The following is a 14,911-nucleotide window of genomic DNA, read 5'->3' on the forward strand; positions in this document are numbered from 1 at the left end:
ATTTTTCATTCCAATGGAATTTAGGGGGTTTTCTTCCACATTGTTTCTTTCATCTTTCAATGTCTAATATCATTTATCAGCAAACCTAAAGTTTATTTGTAAAAGCAAGTATCTTTTTCCATTCATCAGTCAGTGGAATCCTATCCATTGTTTCTTTTATCTCCCAGTGCAAATTTTATCTACCAGAAGACGCACAGCTTGTTTATAAAGACAAATCCACTATTCCTCTCATGAGGTTGAATATATGGGTATAAAATCTTGGGGTGAATTGGCATGGTATGTAGATGATTTATTAATTAGCAAGTTAAGAAGATTCTTTCCCATCCTGTGGTGATGAGGTGCAGCCCTCAGGCAAACCAGCATAGCAAGCTGCAGTTTGTGTCTCTGCAGCTGGCTCTTTGATTGCTCCTTCCCTCCATTGCCACGCTTATACAGCCCTCTCATCTTCCACAACTCCTCCCTTTCCCTGCCCTCGTCTCCTCCCAGATATGGAGCCAAGCCCAGGCATCATTTCCCCCTGGCTCACAGGCTGGCCATGCCTGTGAACAGCCTTGGTGTTGCAGGTGCTGTTGGCCCGCTCACCTTGGCCTTCCACAGCATTCCTGGTGCACTTTCCTAGGGTTCCTGCCAGGTTCCTCTCCCCAGAATGACCCCAGCTCTTCCTCTGAGTATCTGTGAAGTGTGACCACCTGGCACCTCAATCCCCTCAATTTGCTGCCTGTGAAATCTGGCTCTGCCTTAGGACACTGGCACTCCAGTCAGGAGCCAGGAGTTTCCCTTGTCATGCTTGGGAGTTTCCCAGATGTGTTCCCTTAGCCCAGGCTCTCACCAGGCCCTAAATTAGCAGCCCATGTGCATTGCAGCACCACCCCCAAGGTATCTGCTTTTTTCCTATCCTCTTCCAAGGCTTGAGGTAGCAGGTTCCTCCAGGCCATGGTGGCTCAGAGCACTGTCCTCTCTGGCCAGGCACTTTGGAGCTCTTTGGAGCCACTGTGTCCCTTTGCGCCCCCAGACTCATTCTGCAGGTGCAGAATATTGAAGTCTTTACCTTGCCCAGGAATCAGAATTCAGTCAAAAAGATGGTTCCCTGTGACAATTGGCAACTTTACTTCAACCACTAGAGGAGATGAGTGTGGTCAGGATAGAGCAGGGTTATGACCCTGAGGCTGCCTTTGGATCAGCAGGCATTGCCCTGCAGAAAACACTTGCTGTGCACTGCAGCACGCCATGGAGGCTGCACATTCTTGTGCTCAAAAAGCTCTTTAAATGTTCTCTGCGTCCATATGGGCCAGAATCCAGTCATAGAAGTGCTGAGTGGAGGTGTAGACTCCCGGTCGCCTTGCTCTGCCACAGCCTTTTCCCCAGCTGGTCACTCCAACAACCCACCAGTAGTCAGCATGTTTGTCTTGGCACATGAGAGGACCACCGCTGTCACCCTGCAGCAGAGCACAGAGGATTCAGGTGGTTATGGGTGGCTCCTGTCAGCACTGGGGCTGTCTCCTTCTCTCGCACAGCCAGAACTTTCTTCAGGTGCTGGAGCCTCCAGAAGCTTGGCTGTGAATGGCTTGGGGTCCTGTAGGGTATAGCTCTCTCTGTCCTCTCTGCACAGGACTCCTGGATGTGCAGAGGATGGAACTTTGCCACCTGGACCTCTTCACTGCCAAGAGCACTAGCTGGGCTTTCTGGGCTCTCTGTCACAAGGGGAGGCCTGGGCAGGCAGGTGTGGATGGGCAGTGTGTGGGAAGCCCCCACAGCAGTCAGGGGGAGCTGGGGCTGGGAGGGTGACTGAGTGGCCGGGCAAAGCAGGCCCTGGGCTGTGTTGGGGTGGTGCTTCCCTGGCTGCTGGTGCTGCTGGGGCTGAGTGGCTCGTGGCACGTTCCTACCTGGCAGGTGTCAATGCGGCCCTGTGGGTAACCAGCACATAAGTTGTGGGCGTGGATTTTCCCTGAGTTCCAGAAGGTGCTGTTACACCGCTGGATATTGATGAGGTGTACCTTGGCCTCCTGCAGGTGATCACTTGGAGTTTTATCTGTGAGCATAGAAAGAAACAAGCCCCCAGCAGGTCCTTCCCAGTCCTTCTTCCTTGTCTGTGGAGGATCCCCTTCTGTAGGGCATAGCTTTGCCTCTACAGAGGCATGGGGTGCTGTGACCCTGCTGCCAGCCTTTGGGGAGCAGGCCAGGCCCATCTTTGCAGAGGTGTATGTCCTGTTTCCTAGCTTTGGCCTCTGCTATGGTGAAGCCCAAACCATCTCCTCAGTGTGCTGAGCTGGCTCTGGAGTCCCTCTTGAGAACTCACCTTTTGCAGTGGTGGCACCCCAGCCAGCAATCCAGCAGTTACGCTCCTCTGCCACTGACAAACCTAAGATAGCATCAGCCACACAGGCCAGCTGGACGTAGGGGCTGCAGTCAACAGGCTTGCTCAGTTCCAGCAAGGCAATGTCATTGCTCATGTCACGTCTCTGATAGTTTTCATGACGTATTAACTTCTTAATTTGGCGGACTTGTGCCCCAGGGCCTGGCTGAGTCAACTGGGTGGCCCCAATCACCACGTACACCAAGCTGCTGTTACTGAAAGGCAGATGGAGAGAGAGCTGAGAGGGAGCAGAGCCATGTGCCACAGATGCCCAGCAGATGCTAGACCTTGGCTTGGAAAGGCACAGAGGGAGGAGTGCTCTGGCAGGTGCCCTTGCACATCTTAGGCTGGGGGAATGTCAAGCTGGAGTCTGCTAGGAAGCCTTGGCATGAGCCCAGGCTTCTCCTGAGCACTGTGGCAGCCTGGCTGCCTGAGAGGAAAGGGGACGGGAATAGCAGGTGGTGCTGCTCACAGGGCACCTGCTGGTGTTTTGGGTATGTCCCTATTCCCTGCCCCTTCTTACAAAATGAGGTCAAAGCAGTGGGCAGCTGTGAGGACCCAATCTGCCCTGATGAGGGACCCTCCACAGAAATGCTTTGTGCCTGGTATGCTCAGATGCTGGATGCTGACCATCCACGGCCAGGCCCCTGGCTTGGCACCTGTGCCACCCACGATGCGTGTCATGCCGTGGTCATGAATATTGTACCCAGAGTCAGACACCATGGGTCGGAGGCCGCAAGTCCATCTGCAAGCAGAAAGAAATTTCCATGCTGCTTCATGGCCTGCTGTGGCTCAGGCTGAAGCTCAGCCCTCTGCCCTCCCCACAAGGCCTTGCACGCACAGCAGGCCAGGGAAGGCCATGGCGTGTGTGTCTGTCCGTGCCAGCACCTGGCTGCTGGCAACGAACTGAGGCTTCCCATGGTGGGTGGAAAGCTGCGGCCTGGCCATGGGGGACAGGTGGGTCCCCTCCAGGGAAGGCCACAAGTGTTGCCATGGCTCCTTCCCTGGGCCTAGGGCCACTTACCCGCAGGTGTACTGGCTCTGCGCCAGCCCGGCCATGGTCAGCAGGACGAGGAGGCCAAAATAATTCATGGCTGCCAAGGCATTTCAAGTGTCAGCTGGAAGCTCTGAGGGCTCCGTGCAGCAGCACAGTCACAGCCGCACTGCCCGCAGCAGTCGCGCTGCCCGTGGTGCCCTCAGCCCTGGGGCTGATGTCATGGAGGGGTGGGTTCTGTACTCTGGGCACTGTGGCCCATGTCAAGGGGGCCCACTGGGGTAGGGGCAATACCAAATCAAAGAGCCATCGAATGGTTTGGGTTGGAAGGAAGCTTGGAGGTCATTTACCTCCAATGCCCTGCCATCGGCAGGGAGGAATAGCAGTGGGGATCCCAGGGAGTGATGGGGAGGGTCTTGCACTAGACCTGGTTGCCCAGAGTGTCCAGAGCTTGGCTTGAGAACAGTACTTGAACAAACTAATGCAAGTGCCTCAGTACCCTCACAATCCGGAATTCCTTCTTATGATCTCATCTAAAGCTACCTCTGTCCCTGTAAAGCCATTGTCCCTTGTCCTATCAGGACCTGCCCTTGTAAGAAAGTATGGATGTGGAGAGCTTGGTTCAAACATGGCTTAAAGAAAGAGGCCATGAAAATATACAGCTGATGGAAAAGTAAAAGGCAGCTGTAAAGCAGCAGTTCCCAAGCCTGTTTCTGTAAATAACTAGGTTCTCAGGCACATTTTTATAAACAGCAGGATTCTCAGGCAGTCTTCTCATAACAGGTAAACATTCTGTCCCTGGCTGTTTTGGGAACAGACATGGAGGTTTTGAGAACCCTTCACATCAGGGTGAGAACACAAATCTTGGTTTCAATAAACAAACCACAGGTATTGAAAACAAAGGGAGGGGTTAGTGTTTGATCTGTAGCCTATGGTGAGCTCGAGTTTTGCAATATGTATGAACTTAATTAACATGGTTATAAAAACGTGCCTTTTGGATCAATAAATCGGAGTTCGATGCTCATCAATCGGATGGTTGTCTCTCTTCACTTCATCATATGGAGAAATGGCTACATGACAGAGGTCTCATAGACATTCGCTTGTTAGCTGACCAGGAGCTGGGAAATTACCGAGCACAGCTAGTTTGAGTTTTTGCACCTGCAAGATGGCGTGTCCTCGGGCCTAGCTGGGTGTGATGGCAGGTAGACAGAGAGATGTGGGAAATAGAGAATGTAGGCCCAAAGGAATGAAGAAGAGTTGATGGTATAGTTTAACCAATAGATCGCTTGGCTTAGAGAATATTCATAAGCTTATTATTTGCTGTATAAGTGTCTGATGCTCTCTTCAATAAATGGAACTTGCTTATGACTCATATTGAGTGTCCGAGTCTCCCCTCACCGACAAATGGCTCATCCCCGACAAAAGCCTCATTCTGCAACAAATGGCGCCAGAACAGGGACTCTATAGACCCTACAGACCCTACAGACTTTACAGAAGATTTGGGCCTGCGAGCCACCGTCGGTGCAGTATTTGGGTGTCAGTCCCGACGCAGCCTGAGAGGCACAGAAAGCGAGCTCTGCCTTCAGGCGACCCTACAGAGAAGTCCTAGAAAAAATGAAAGGGTGGGCTTTGGTGCCCTGGCAACCTCACAAGAGAGTCCAGCCAACTGAATGCTGCCGTCCTAGAAAGGCTGCAGCGCGCTGAATGAATGACAAGTTAAAAAGTAATACAGGGAAAAGCGGCATATAATCCTTTTAAATGCTTTTTAGAAAAGTGGGGACTATAGACTGTCAACTTGGGAAGAGAATTCCCAAGATTGCTGCATATAGACTTTCAAAAACGTGTGTTGTGTGCTGGCGCTGCAAGTATACGCACAATAAATCAGCGACCCTGCTGTGATGGTGGCAGGAGCCGCGGCTCGGGGCGCCTGCGGGGCTGTGCCAGTCCGAACTCGGCATGGGCGCTGCGCCATGGGGAGCAGCCACGGCAAGCGGCTCGCCTGAGGCGGCAGCGGCGGCTCCAAGCGGTGGCGGGCACGGGCGGCTCGCCTGGAGCAGAGCCCCGCTGCGGGGGAACCTGAGCGCCGCCGCGGGGGGAGCGGAGCCCTGCGGCAGGGGGAGCGACCCGCGCCACCGCAGATGCTGCGCTGGGGCCGGCGCACGCAAAGATTAGCCTACAGCGCGTCTTCCGAAACAAGAAGCCCAGCGCGGGGGGGTCGCCCGCTCCGACACAAGCGGCGCAGGACCAGAGCGCTTTTCCAGCGGGAGCGCTTCTCCCTCTGCCCCGCAGCCGGAGAGCGCCTTAGTTTCGACTTAGCAACCTAAAACAGACTGTACCTTAACAGACTGCAAGTATAGCTGCGCGGCTCAGCCGGCGCTGCCACGGACAGTGTCTCCGGCGCGCAAGGCTCGGTGCTGCCGGCCGGCGCTCGGCGGCAGAGACAACACGCGAGCCCAGCTTTTCCAGCTTCTCCGGCGCCCAAACTCGGTGTGGCCGGCCGGCGCTCGGCGAGCAACAATACGAACAGCCACAGAGCCCGAGCGAGGCGGGCGGTGCCGTGTCCGAGGTGCGCTGCGGTGCGGTGCGCACCGGCGAGGCTGGGTGCGCGGGGCTCAGCAGCGGGCTCCAGCCCGCGGCGGGGCCCGCCGTGCCCTGCTGGCAGCCTGAAGCGGCGGTGGCGACAGCGCAAAGAAGGCGCAGCGCAGTGGGGGGGGGCCCCGCCGCGGGGGCCGCGACTCGCACCGCCAGAATGCTGCGCTGCGTCCAGCAGCAGCTACGTTAACCCAAAGCATCACAGCGACACAAGCAGCGGCGGCCCCGATCCCAGGTGCCTACCAAGCGACTACTTTCCCCCTCCGCCCCGCGGCCGGGGGAAAGCTTCAGTTTTAGACCTAATAGCCGTAATAAATGTGACTCAAAAGAATCCCTACTGCAGTTAAGAGACCAGTGATGATAAATAAGCAACACCAAGGAGCGTTACTATCAGGACGCTGCTCACCTAAGTTGAAAAGATTTTTTGTTCTTCCTGGCAGAGACTGTGCAAAAGAAATCAGCGTAGTGAATGCGTGAGCCAAATTTCAGCCGATTTAGCTTAGCATCCGTTATGCTGTCTTAAAATCACCTGTATTAACATAGACTTTAAACATCAGAAGCCCAGATAACTCAGTCGGTAGAACATCAAACTCTGAAATTGTATTTTGAAAAATTTTAAAAGGTTAAAGATGTGTTAAAGCGATTGTATAAGTAAAATGTAATAAGTGTGCTTTTTGTATCCTTTGAGCCTTGCTTAGATGTAGTAGATGTAAAAAGCAACCGCTGAATTCAAAAGAATTTTTCCACAAGTATACCTTGAACAAACTCCTTATGTTTAGGTGCATTCAAGTGTGAAAATGCTGTAGCAAACACACGAAGAAAGTTGTTTTTCGCTTAGTGTTTTAGAGTTAAGCCTGTAAGTAAGTTATAGTAAATTCTATATTCTATTCTATTTCTATAGTAAGTTCTATCTGTTGCTAAGTAGTTTAAGTGAAATTGTCTATTAATTGTCATTAAATGTTAAATACTGTTAAAGTTAAGTGTTTTTAAGTTTCATTTCTGTTAAGTTTAAGTGTTATTAAATTTAAGTGAAGTTAGATTCTGTTACATTTAAATTATATTAAGTTATGTAGAATTTAAAGTCAGTTGAGTTCTGTTAAGTTCTGTTAAATTTAAGTGATTTTACATGTAAGTTCTGTTGATTTGAAAATCTGTTAAGTTTAAGTTCTGTTAAGTTTTGTTAAAGTCTGTTAAACTTAAGTTCTGCTAAGTTTAAGTGCTGTTAAGTTTAATTTCTGTTAAGTTAAAGTGTTATTAAGTTTAAGCGATGTTAAGTTCTGTTAAGTTTAAATTATATTAAGTTATGTAGAATTTAAAGTCAGTTGAGTTCTGTTCTGTTAAATTTAAGTGATTTTACATGTAAGTTCTGTTGATTTGAAAATCTGTTAAGTTTAAGTTCTCTTAAGGTTAAGTTTTGTTAAAGTCTGTTAAAGTAAGTTAAAGTTCTGTTGAGCTTAATTTCTGTTAAGATAAGTTTAAGTGATGTTAAATTCTGTTAAGTTTAAATATTTTAAGTTTAAGTGTTTTAAGTTTAAGTGCTATTAGGTTTAAGTGATGTCAGATAAATTTATGCTAGATGTTTATTTTATAACTTGTGTGCAGAGTGTTGTCATGAACATCAGAGAAACTCTAGTTAAAAGAGACAATCAGAAGCATTTGTAAGTAGAGCCATTCCTGTTTGAAGCATATCTGCTGTTTGAGAATGGAAAGCAAACTTGCCAGACAATCGACGCAGATGAAACCTGTGCACATGTAGTTCCTGTAGCTTATTTTTGTAAGTTGTATTAGCACACCTGAGTTTTGTTTGAGCCTTGTAGCAGCATAGAATCCTTCTTGTATCTGTCGTATAGCATATCCTATATATAGTGACAGCCTTTTTGGTTTGTCTCCCTGGCTTAGATCCCTTGTAAGAAACCTCGCTAGTTGAGAATACTGCTTGTAATGTAATAGTTATTAGAATTGCCTATTCTTGTATTACAAAGAGTGTGACGCAGTTAACCCATAGAACTTTGCTTGCTCCAAAAGAAAACGGGGGAAATGTGGAGAAATGGCTACATGACAGAGGTCACGTAGACATTCGCTTGTTAGCCGACCAGGAGTTGGGAAATTACCGAGCACAGCTAGTTTGAGTTTTTGCACCTGCAAGATGGCGTGTCCTCGGGCCTAGCTGGGTGTGATGGCAGGTAGACAGAGAGATGTGGGAAATAGAGAATGTAGGCCCAAAGGAATGAAGAAGAGTTGATGGTATAGTTTAACCAATAGATCGCTTGGCTTAGAGAATATTCATAAGCTTATTATTTGCTGTATAAGTGTCTGATGCTCTCTTCAATAAACGGAACTTGCTTATGACTCATATTGAGTGTCCGAGTCTCCCCTCACTGACAAATGGCTCATCCCCGACAAAAGCCTCATTCTGCAACAAGAAAGCTCTCTGCTGCTTTCTCAGGGCTCTCTTGCTGCAGGATGAGGCTGTGCAGTCCCTGGGGCAGGCAGCAGCTGAGGAATCCATTTGGGGCAGGGAGCTGGGTGTGCAGCTGCAGTGCCAGCTGCAGATTGAGCTCTGGCTGGCAGGACCAGAGGCTGTGAACTGCCCGTGCTTTGCATAACAGAGGGCACAGGGAGCTGTGGCACTGGCCAGGATTTGAATGGACACTGAGCACTGCAGCAGGAGCTGGTGGCTCTTTATGGAATGTGACATCTGTGAGTCTGCTGGGGGAATCCTGAGGCTGAATGGGTATGGAAACCTGCTCTGACTGGGTGAGAGTGGTGTGGGTAGGGAATCAAACAGGGCAACCACTGGCTCATTGGAGCCACCTGCGCTTCCAAAATGGTCACCCAGTGGAGTTTCCTCAGCACTTTGGCAGCCCAGATGGGACCTTAGAGCCTCGCTCTTCCAAAGATGCAATTGCTGGCAGCAGGTGAGTTCACCTGGGATCTTTAGAGCAAGAAGGAGCCAAATGGGGAGTGTTACAATTTCATGTGCAAACTCTGTGTAAATTATACCCGTGCATTTGAAACTTTCTATTGTTGTGGCATTTGGTGCAGATTTGGTGAAATCACTGGTAGAGGGTGGAGAAGGCACGCACAGCATGATCAGTGTAAGGCAGCCACAGAGTAGTTGTGGAGACCCCCATAATGTATGAGGTGGGAGGCCCTGAGTCTCTGCTAGGATAGTCAAGTCTCTCCTCAAAGGGTTTTGGAGACAGGCAGAAGGGAGAGACTTGTGTCCCTCGTGCCAGGGTGCTAGTGCCCCTGGGCTCACACAGAAGGGGGTGAAAGTCCCTTTTTGGCATGAAAAAGGAGTTTCATATCTCTAGTGATTTTTGACATGATGGGAAATATTCCTGTTGTAGTTCAGAGGACACCTGTGGCTGAGCTTGTGTAACATTGACAGAAATTCTTATGGGCAGAATTTTGCCAAGACAGCACAGTAAAGTTGTGCCAGGGCAATAGGTTGATTCTAAGCTGGTCTCCTCACTGGGCAGGGTAATGGCCTTCTGCTGCCTTGAGTGACACTCTTGCACTCAGTGTCTTTAGTGAGCCAGCAGCCCCTAACTCAAGTCAGGGTGGCAGGGACCAGTACAGATGTTGGATGGTTCTTCTCGGCAAAGCGCATCTTAACACAAAGGGAAGAGTGCCACCTGCTGCGAGGCAGGACTCCATTGGCCTGGAAGCCAAGAGAATGTAGTTGGCACATGTCTTCCCCAAGGCATTCCAAGATCCTCTACCATTCCACCCCACCTTGCCCCCTGCAGCCCTCATTATCAAAATTTGATTGAAAGGATTTAGAATTAGGGCACAAATGTGTACAGTTTATAGATGATTTGTTAATTAGCAGGTGGAGAAAAAAAATTTCTTGCCCATCCTGTGGTGATTATCTACAGCTCTCAGGCAAACCAGCATAGCAAGCTGCAGTTTGTGTCTCTGCAGCTGGCTCTTTGATTGCTCCTTCCCTTCATTGCCACGCTTATACAGCCCTCTCATCTTCCACAACTCCTCCCTTTCCCTGCCCTCGTCTCCTCCCAGATATGGAGCCAAGCTCAGGCATCATTTCCCCCTGGCTCACAGGCTGGCCATGCCTGTGAACAGCCTTGGTGTTGCAGGTGCTGTTGGCCCGCTCACCTTGGCCTTCCATGGCATTCCTGGTGCACTTTCCTAGGGTTCCTGCCAGGTTCCTCTCCCCAGAATGACCCCAGCTCTTCCTCTGAGTATCTGTGAAGTGTGACCACCTGGCACCTCAATCCCTTCAATTTGCTGCCTGTGAAATCTGGCTCTGCCTTAGGGCACTGGCACTCCAGTCAGGAGCCAGGAGTTTCCCTTGTCATGCTTGGGAGTTTCCCAGATGTGTTCCCTTAGCCCAGGCTCTCACCAGGCCCTAAATTAGCAGCCCATGTGCATTGCAGCACCACCGCCAAGGTATCTGCTTTTTTCCTATCCTCTTCCAAGGCTTGAGGTAGCAGGTTCCTCCAGGCCATGGTGGCTCAGAGCACTGTCCTCTCTGGCCAGGCACTTTGGAGCTCTTTGGAGCCACTGTGTCCCTTTGCGCCCCCAGACTCATTCTGCAGGTGCAGAATATTGAAGTCTTTACCTTGCCCAGGAATCAGAATTCAGTCAAAAAGATGGTTCCCTGTGATGATTGGCAACTTTACTTCAACCGCTAGAGGAGATGAGTGTGGTCAGGATAGAGCAGTATTTTGACCCTGAGGCTGCCTTTGGATCAGCAGGCATTGCCCTGCAGAAAACACTTGCTGTGCACTGCAGCATGCCATGAAGGCTGCCCAAAAAGCCTCCTTTTTGAGCATCCTTGTGCTCAAAAAGCTCTTTAAATGTTCTCTGCATCCATATGGGCCAGAATCCAGTCATAGAAGTACTGAGTGGAGGTGTAGATTCCAGGCCGCTTTGCTCTGGCACAGCCTCTTCCCCAGCTGGTCACTCCAACAACCCAGAAGAAGTCGCTGTCTTTCTCCTGGCACATGAGAGGACCACCGCTGTCACCCTGCAGCAGAGCACAGAGGATTCAGGTGGTTATGGGTGGCTCCTGTCAGCACAGGGGCTGTCTCCTTCTCTCGCACAGCCCCTGCCAGAGCTGTATCCAGGCACTTGAGCCTCCAGAAATCTAAGTGCAAGTGGCTTGGGGTCCTGTAGGGTAGGGCTTTCTTTGTCCTCTCTGCACAGGGCTTCTGGAGGTGAAGAGGATGGACATTTGGCACCTGGACCTCTGGGCTACAAGAAGCACTAGCTGGGCTCTCTGTCACAAGGGGAGGCCTGGGCAGGCAGGTGTGGATGGGCAGTGTGTGGGAAGCCCCCACAGCAGTCAGGGGGAGCTGGGGCTGGGAGGGTGACTGAGTGGCCGGGCAAAGCAGGCCCTGGGCTGTGTTGGGGTGGTGCTTCCCTGGCTGCTGGTGCTGCTGGGGCTGAGTGGCTCGTGGCACGTTCCTACCTGGCAGGTGTCAATGCGGCCCTGTGGGTAACCAGCACACACATTGTGGGTGTGGATCTTCCCTGCGTACCAGCCAGTGCTGTTGCAGAGCTGGAGATCAATCAGCTGGACCTTGGCCTCTTGCAGGACATCACTTGAGTTTTGAGCTGTGAGCAGAGAAACGAATGATAACCCTGTAGGTCCTTGCCAAACCTGCTCTGCTGCTTTAGGGGGATCTCCTTTCCCAGGGTTTGGTTTTGCCTCTGCAGAGGCATTGGGGCTCTGTGACCCTGTTGCCAGCCTTTGAGGAGCAGGCCAGGCCCGTATCTGTAGAGGTGTACATCCTGCAGCCTGGGTATGGCCTCTGCTGTAGGGAAGCCCAAGCCTCCTCCTCAGAGGGCTGGAGTCTCTCTTGGGAACTCACCTCTTGCAGCAGTGGCACCCCAGCCGGCCACCCAGCAGTTTTGCAGCTCTGACAGGCTTAGGACGGGGTCAGCCACACAGGCCACCTGGACGTAGGCGTTGCAGTCAACAGGCTTGTTCAGTTTCAGCAAGGCAATGTCATTACTTTTGTCACTTGGATTATAGTTTTCATGACGTATTAACTTCTTAATCCGTCTCAGTTGTGCTCCAGGTCCTGGCTTAGTCAACTGAGTGGCGCCAATCACCAGATACACCACGCCAATTTTCCTGGAAAGTACATGTAGAGAGGGCTGGGAGGGAGCAGAGCCATGTGCCACAGCAGCCCAGCAGTTGCCAGACCTCTGCTTGGCAAGGCAGAGGGAGGAGTGCTCTGGCAGGTGTGAGTGCCCTTGCACATCTTAGGCTGGGGGAATGTCAAGCTGGAGTCTGCTAGGAAGCTTTGGCACGAGCCCAGGCTTCTCCTGAGCACTGTGGCAGCCTGGCTGCCTGAGAGGAAAGGGCATGGGAGTAGCAGGTGGTGCTGCTGACAGGGCATCTGCTGGTGCTGTGGACATGTCCCCATTTCTGGCATCTCTTTACCTGACGGGGTCAAAGCAGTGGGCTGCTGTGAGAACCCACTCTGCAGTGATGAGAGAGCCTCCACACAGGTGTCTTGTGCCTGGTATTGCAGGATGTTTAAGGCTGACGATCCAGGGCCAGGCCCCTGGTTTGGCATCTGCACCACCCACGACGCGTGTAGTACCGTTGTCATGATCCAGGTACTCATACTCGTACACCATGGGTCGGAGCCCACATACCCCTCTGCAAGCAGAAAGTCATTTCCATGCTGCTTCATGGCCTGCTGTGGCTCAGGCTGAAGCTCAGCCCTCTGCCCTCCTCACAAGGCCTTGCACGCACAGCAGGCCAGGGAAGGCCATGGCGTGTGTGTCTGTCCGTGCCAGCACCTGGCTGCTGGCAACAAACTGAGGCTTCCCATGGTGGGTGGGAAGCTGCGGCCTGGCCATGGGGGACAGGTTGGTCCCTCCAGGGAAGGCTGCAAGTGTTGCCATGGCTCCTTCCCTGGGCTTGGGCCCACTTACCCGCAGTTGTCCCATGTCCCATGCACCAGCCCGGCCACGGTCAGCAGGACGAAGAGGCCGAGCCAATTCATGTCTGCCAGAGGCACGAGTCAGCTGCAAGCACTGAGAGCTCCGTGCAGCAGCGCAGTCACAGCCGCACTGCCCGCAGCAGCTGTGCTGCCCATGGTGCCCTTGGTCCTGGCGCTGATGTCACAGAGCAGGGGGTTCTGTGTTCCGGGCACTATGGGGTCCTGTGGCACCGGGACCCACTGGGGGAGGGGGAAAAATGGAATTGGTGAGCCACAAAATGGTTTGGGCTGGAAGGGACCTTGGTGATCATTTAGCTCCAACTCCCTTGCGTTGGGCACAGAGGGGTGGCCTTCACTAGAACCAGTTGTCCAGAGCCTGGCTCAAAAGTTTGAACGAACACCTGAACACTTTGAGGAATGGGGCATCCACAGGTGCTCTGGACAACCCGTGCCTTTGCCTCAGTACTGTCACAATCAAGATTTCCTTCCTATGATCCCAGCTGAAGCTACCCTTACTGTAGCAAGACATGCCTAACGTGGGAATAATGAGCATTTGACTCCACGATTCAGAAGGCTGATCAATCGCTTTATTATACAATACAATACAATACAATACAATACAATACTATACTATACTATTAAGAAAAACCCATTGCCCTTGCCAGACTGTCATGACACACCCATGGATCCAATTGGTCAATGCATCCAAAATATCATCACCAGAGTTCAATTTTAAAAATCACCGTTTGGTAAAAAAATCTCCATAACACATTCCACATTTGCACTACAACATGTGCAGCAAGTGGAGATAAGAATTGTTTCTCATTCTTTTCTCTGAGCTTTCCCACAGTTTCCCAGGAAAATACTGGGACAGAGCTATGTCTCTCTGTTTAGAGGATATGTGATTACCAATACCCTCTGTGCCTGCAAAGCCATTGCCCCTTGTCCTACCAGGACCTGCCCTTGTAAGAAAGCTCTCTGCTGCTTTCTCAGGGCTCTCTTGCTGCAGGATGAGGCTGTGCAGTCCCTGGGGCAGGCAGCAGCTGAGGAATCCATTTGGGGCAGGGAGCTGGGTGTGCAGCTGCAGTGCCAGCTGCAGATTGAGCTCTGGCTGGCAGGACCAGAGGCTGTGAACTGCCCGTGCTTTGCATAACAGAGGGCACAGGGAGCTGTGGCACTGGCCAGGATTTGAATGGACACTGAGCACTGCAGCAGGAGCTGGTGGCTCTTTATGGAATGTGACATCTGTGAGTCTGCTGGGGGAAATCTGAGGCTGAATGGGTATGGAAACCTGCTCTGACTGGGTGAGAGTGGTGTGGGTAGGGAATCAAACAGGGCAACCACTGGCTCATTGGAGCCACCTGTGCTTCCAAAATGGTCACCCAGGGGAGTTTCCTCAGCACTTTGGCAGCCCAGATGGGACCCAAGGGCTGCTGGAGCCTCCGTCCTTCAGACCAGGTACTGATGAGGTCACCTGGGATCTTTAGAGCAAGAAGGAGCCAAATGGGAGCGTTACAATTTTGTGTGTAGACTCTGTGTAAATTATAAGGGTGCATTTGAGCCTCTCTATTGTTGTGGCATTTGGTGCAGATTTGGTGAAATCACTGGTAGAGGGTGGAGAAGGCATGCACAGCATGATCAGTGTAAGGCAGCCACAGAGGAGTTGTGGAGGCCCCTGTAAGACGTGAGGTGGGGGGCCCTGAGTCTCTGCTAGGACACTTGAGTCTCTGTTCAAAGTCTTTTGGAGACAGGCACAGGGAGAGCCTTGTGTTCCTCATGCCACACAATGGGTGCTAGGGTCCCTGGGCACACACAGAAGGGGGTGGAAGTCCCTTCACAAGGGACTCTTTCAGAAAGGGGTTTCATGTGCTTCGAGGTGTTTGATGTGATGGGAAATATCCCTGGTTTATTTAGGGGAAGAGATGCCCGTGGCTGAGGTTGCACAGAACTGGGAGAAATTGTTTGGGCAGCAGAATCTTGCCAAGACAGCACAGTAAGGTTGTTCCAGGATGGTTGGGTGGCTCTAAGCTGGTCTGCTCACTG

General features: G+C 51.5%; 2 protein-coding genes across 2 annotated transcripts; both read right to left on the reverse strand.

Annotated features, from left to right (window-relative positions):
• Positions 1 to 1,262: 1,262 nt before the first annotated feature.
• Positions 1,263 to 3,445, reverse strand: LOC132070666 (acrosin-like). The gene is made up of 5 exons (XM_059467651.1): positions 3,378 to 3,445; positions 2,877 to 3,098; positions 2,297 to 2,568; positions 1,884 to 2,029; positions 1,263 to 1,436 (listed from the first exon to the last, which is right to left on the reverse strand). The coding sequence occupies exons 1-5, from the start codon at positions 3,443 to 3,445 to the stop codon at positions 1,263 to 1,265; spliced, it is 882 nt and encodes a 293-aa protein (XP_059323634.1).
• A 3,003-nt stretch (positions 3,446 to 6,448) lies between these two features.
• Positions 6,449 to 12,931, reverse strand: LOC132070667 (acrosin-like). The gene is made up of 7 exons (XM_059467652.1): positions 12,861 to 12,931; positions 12,361 to 12,582; positions 11,783 to 12,048; positions 11,380 to 11,525; positions 10,779 to 10,935; positions 8,514 to 8,597; positions 6,449 to 6,531 (listed from the first exon to the last, which is right to left on the reverse strand). The coding sequence occupies exons 1-7, from the start codon at positions 12,929 to 12,931 to the stop codon at positions 6,449 to 6,451; spliced, it is 1,029 nt and encodes a 342-aa protein (XP_059323635.1).
• Between the last annotated feature and the right edge of the window lie 1,980 nt (positions 12,932 to 14,911).

Source organism: Ammospiza nelsoni, chromosome 3 (assembly GCF_027579445.1).
Source record: "Ammospiza nelsoni isolate bAmmNel1 chromosome 3, bAmmNel1.pri, whole genome shotgun sequence".
NCBI lineage: Eukaryota > Metazoa > Chordata > Aves > Passeriformes > Passerellidae > Ammospiza > Ammospiza nelsoni.

Excerpts from the sequence above, each read along its gene's own strand:
- LOC132070666 (XM_059467651.1), bottom strand. The coding sequence starts at position 3,445 with ATGAATTATTTTGGCCTCCTCGTCCTGCTGACCATGGCCGGGCTGGCG. Across the intron at positions 2,030-2,296 it reads GGGTGCCACCACTGCAAAAG|ATAAAACTCCAAGTGATCAC; the intron begins GTGAGTTCTCAA and ends CTATGCTCACAG. Across the intron at positions 1,437-1,883 it reads GCCGCATTGACACCTGCCAG|GGTGACAGCGGTGGTCCTCT; the intron begins GTAGGAACGTGC and ends GCTCTGCTGCAG.
- LOC132070667 (XM_059467652.1), bottom strand. The coding sequence starts at position 12,931 with ATGAATTGGCTCGGCCTCTTCGTCCTGCTGACCGTGGCCGGGCTGGTG. Across the intron at positions 12,049-12,360 it reads CACTGCTTTGACCCCGTCAG|GAAAATTGGCGTGGTGTATC; the intron begins GTAAAGAGATGC and ends TGTACTTTCCAG. Across the intron at positions 8,598-10,778 it reads CTGGATTCTGGCCCATATGG|GCTCAGTGTCCATTCAAATC; the intron begins ATGCAGAGAACA and ends TCCTGCTGCAGT.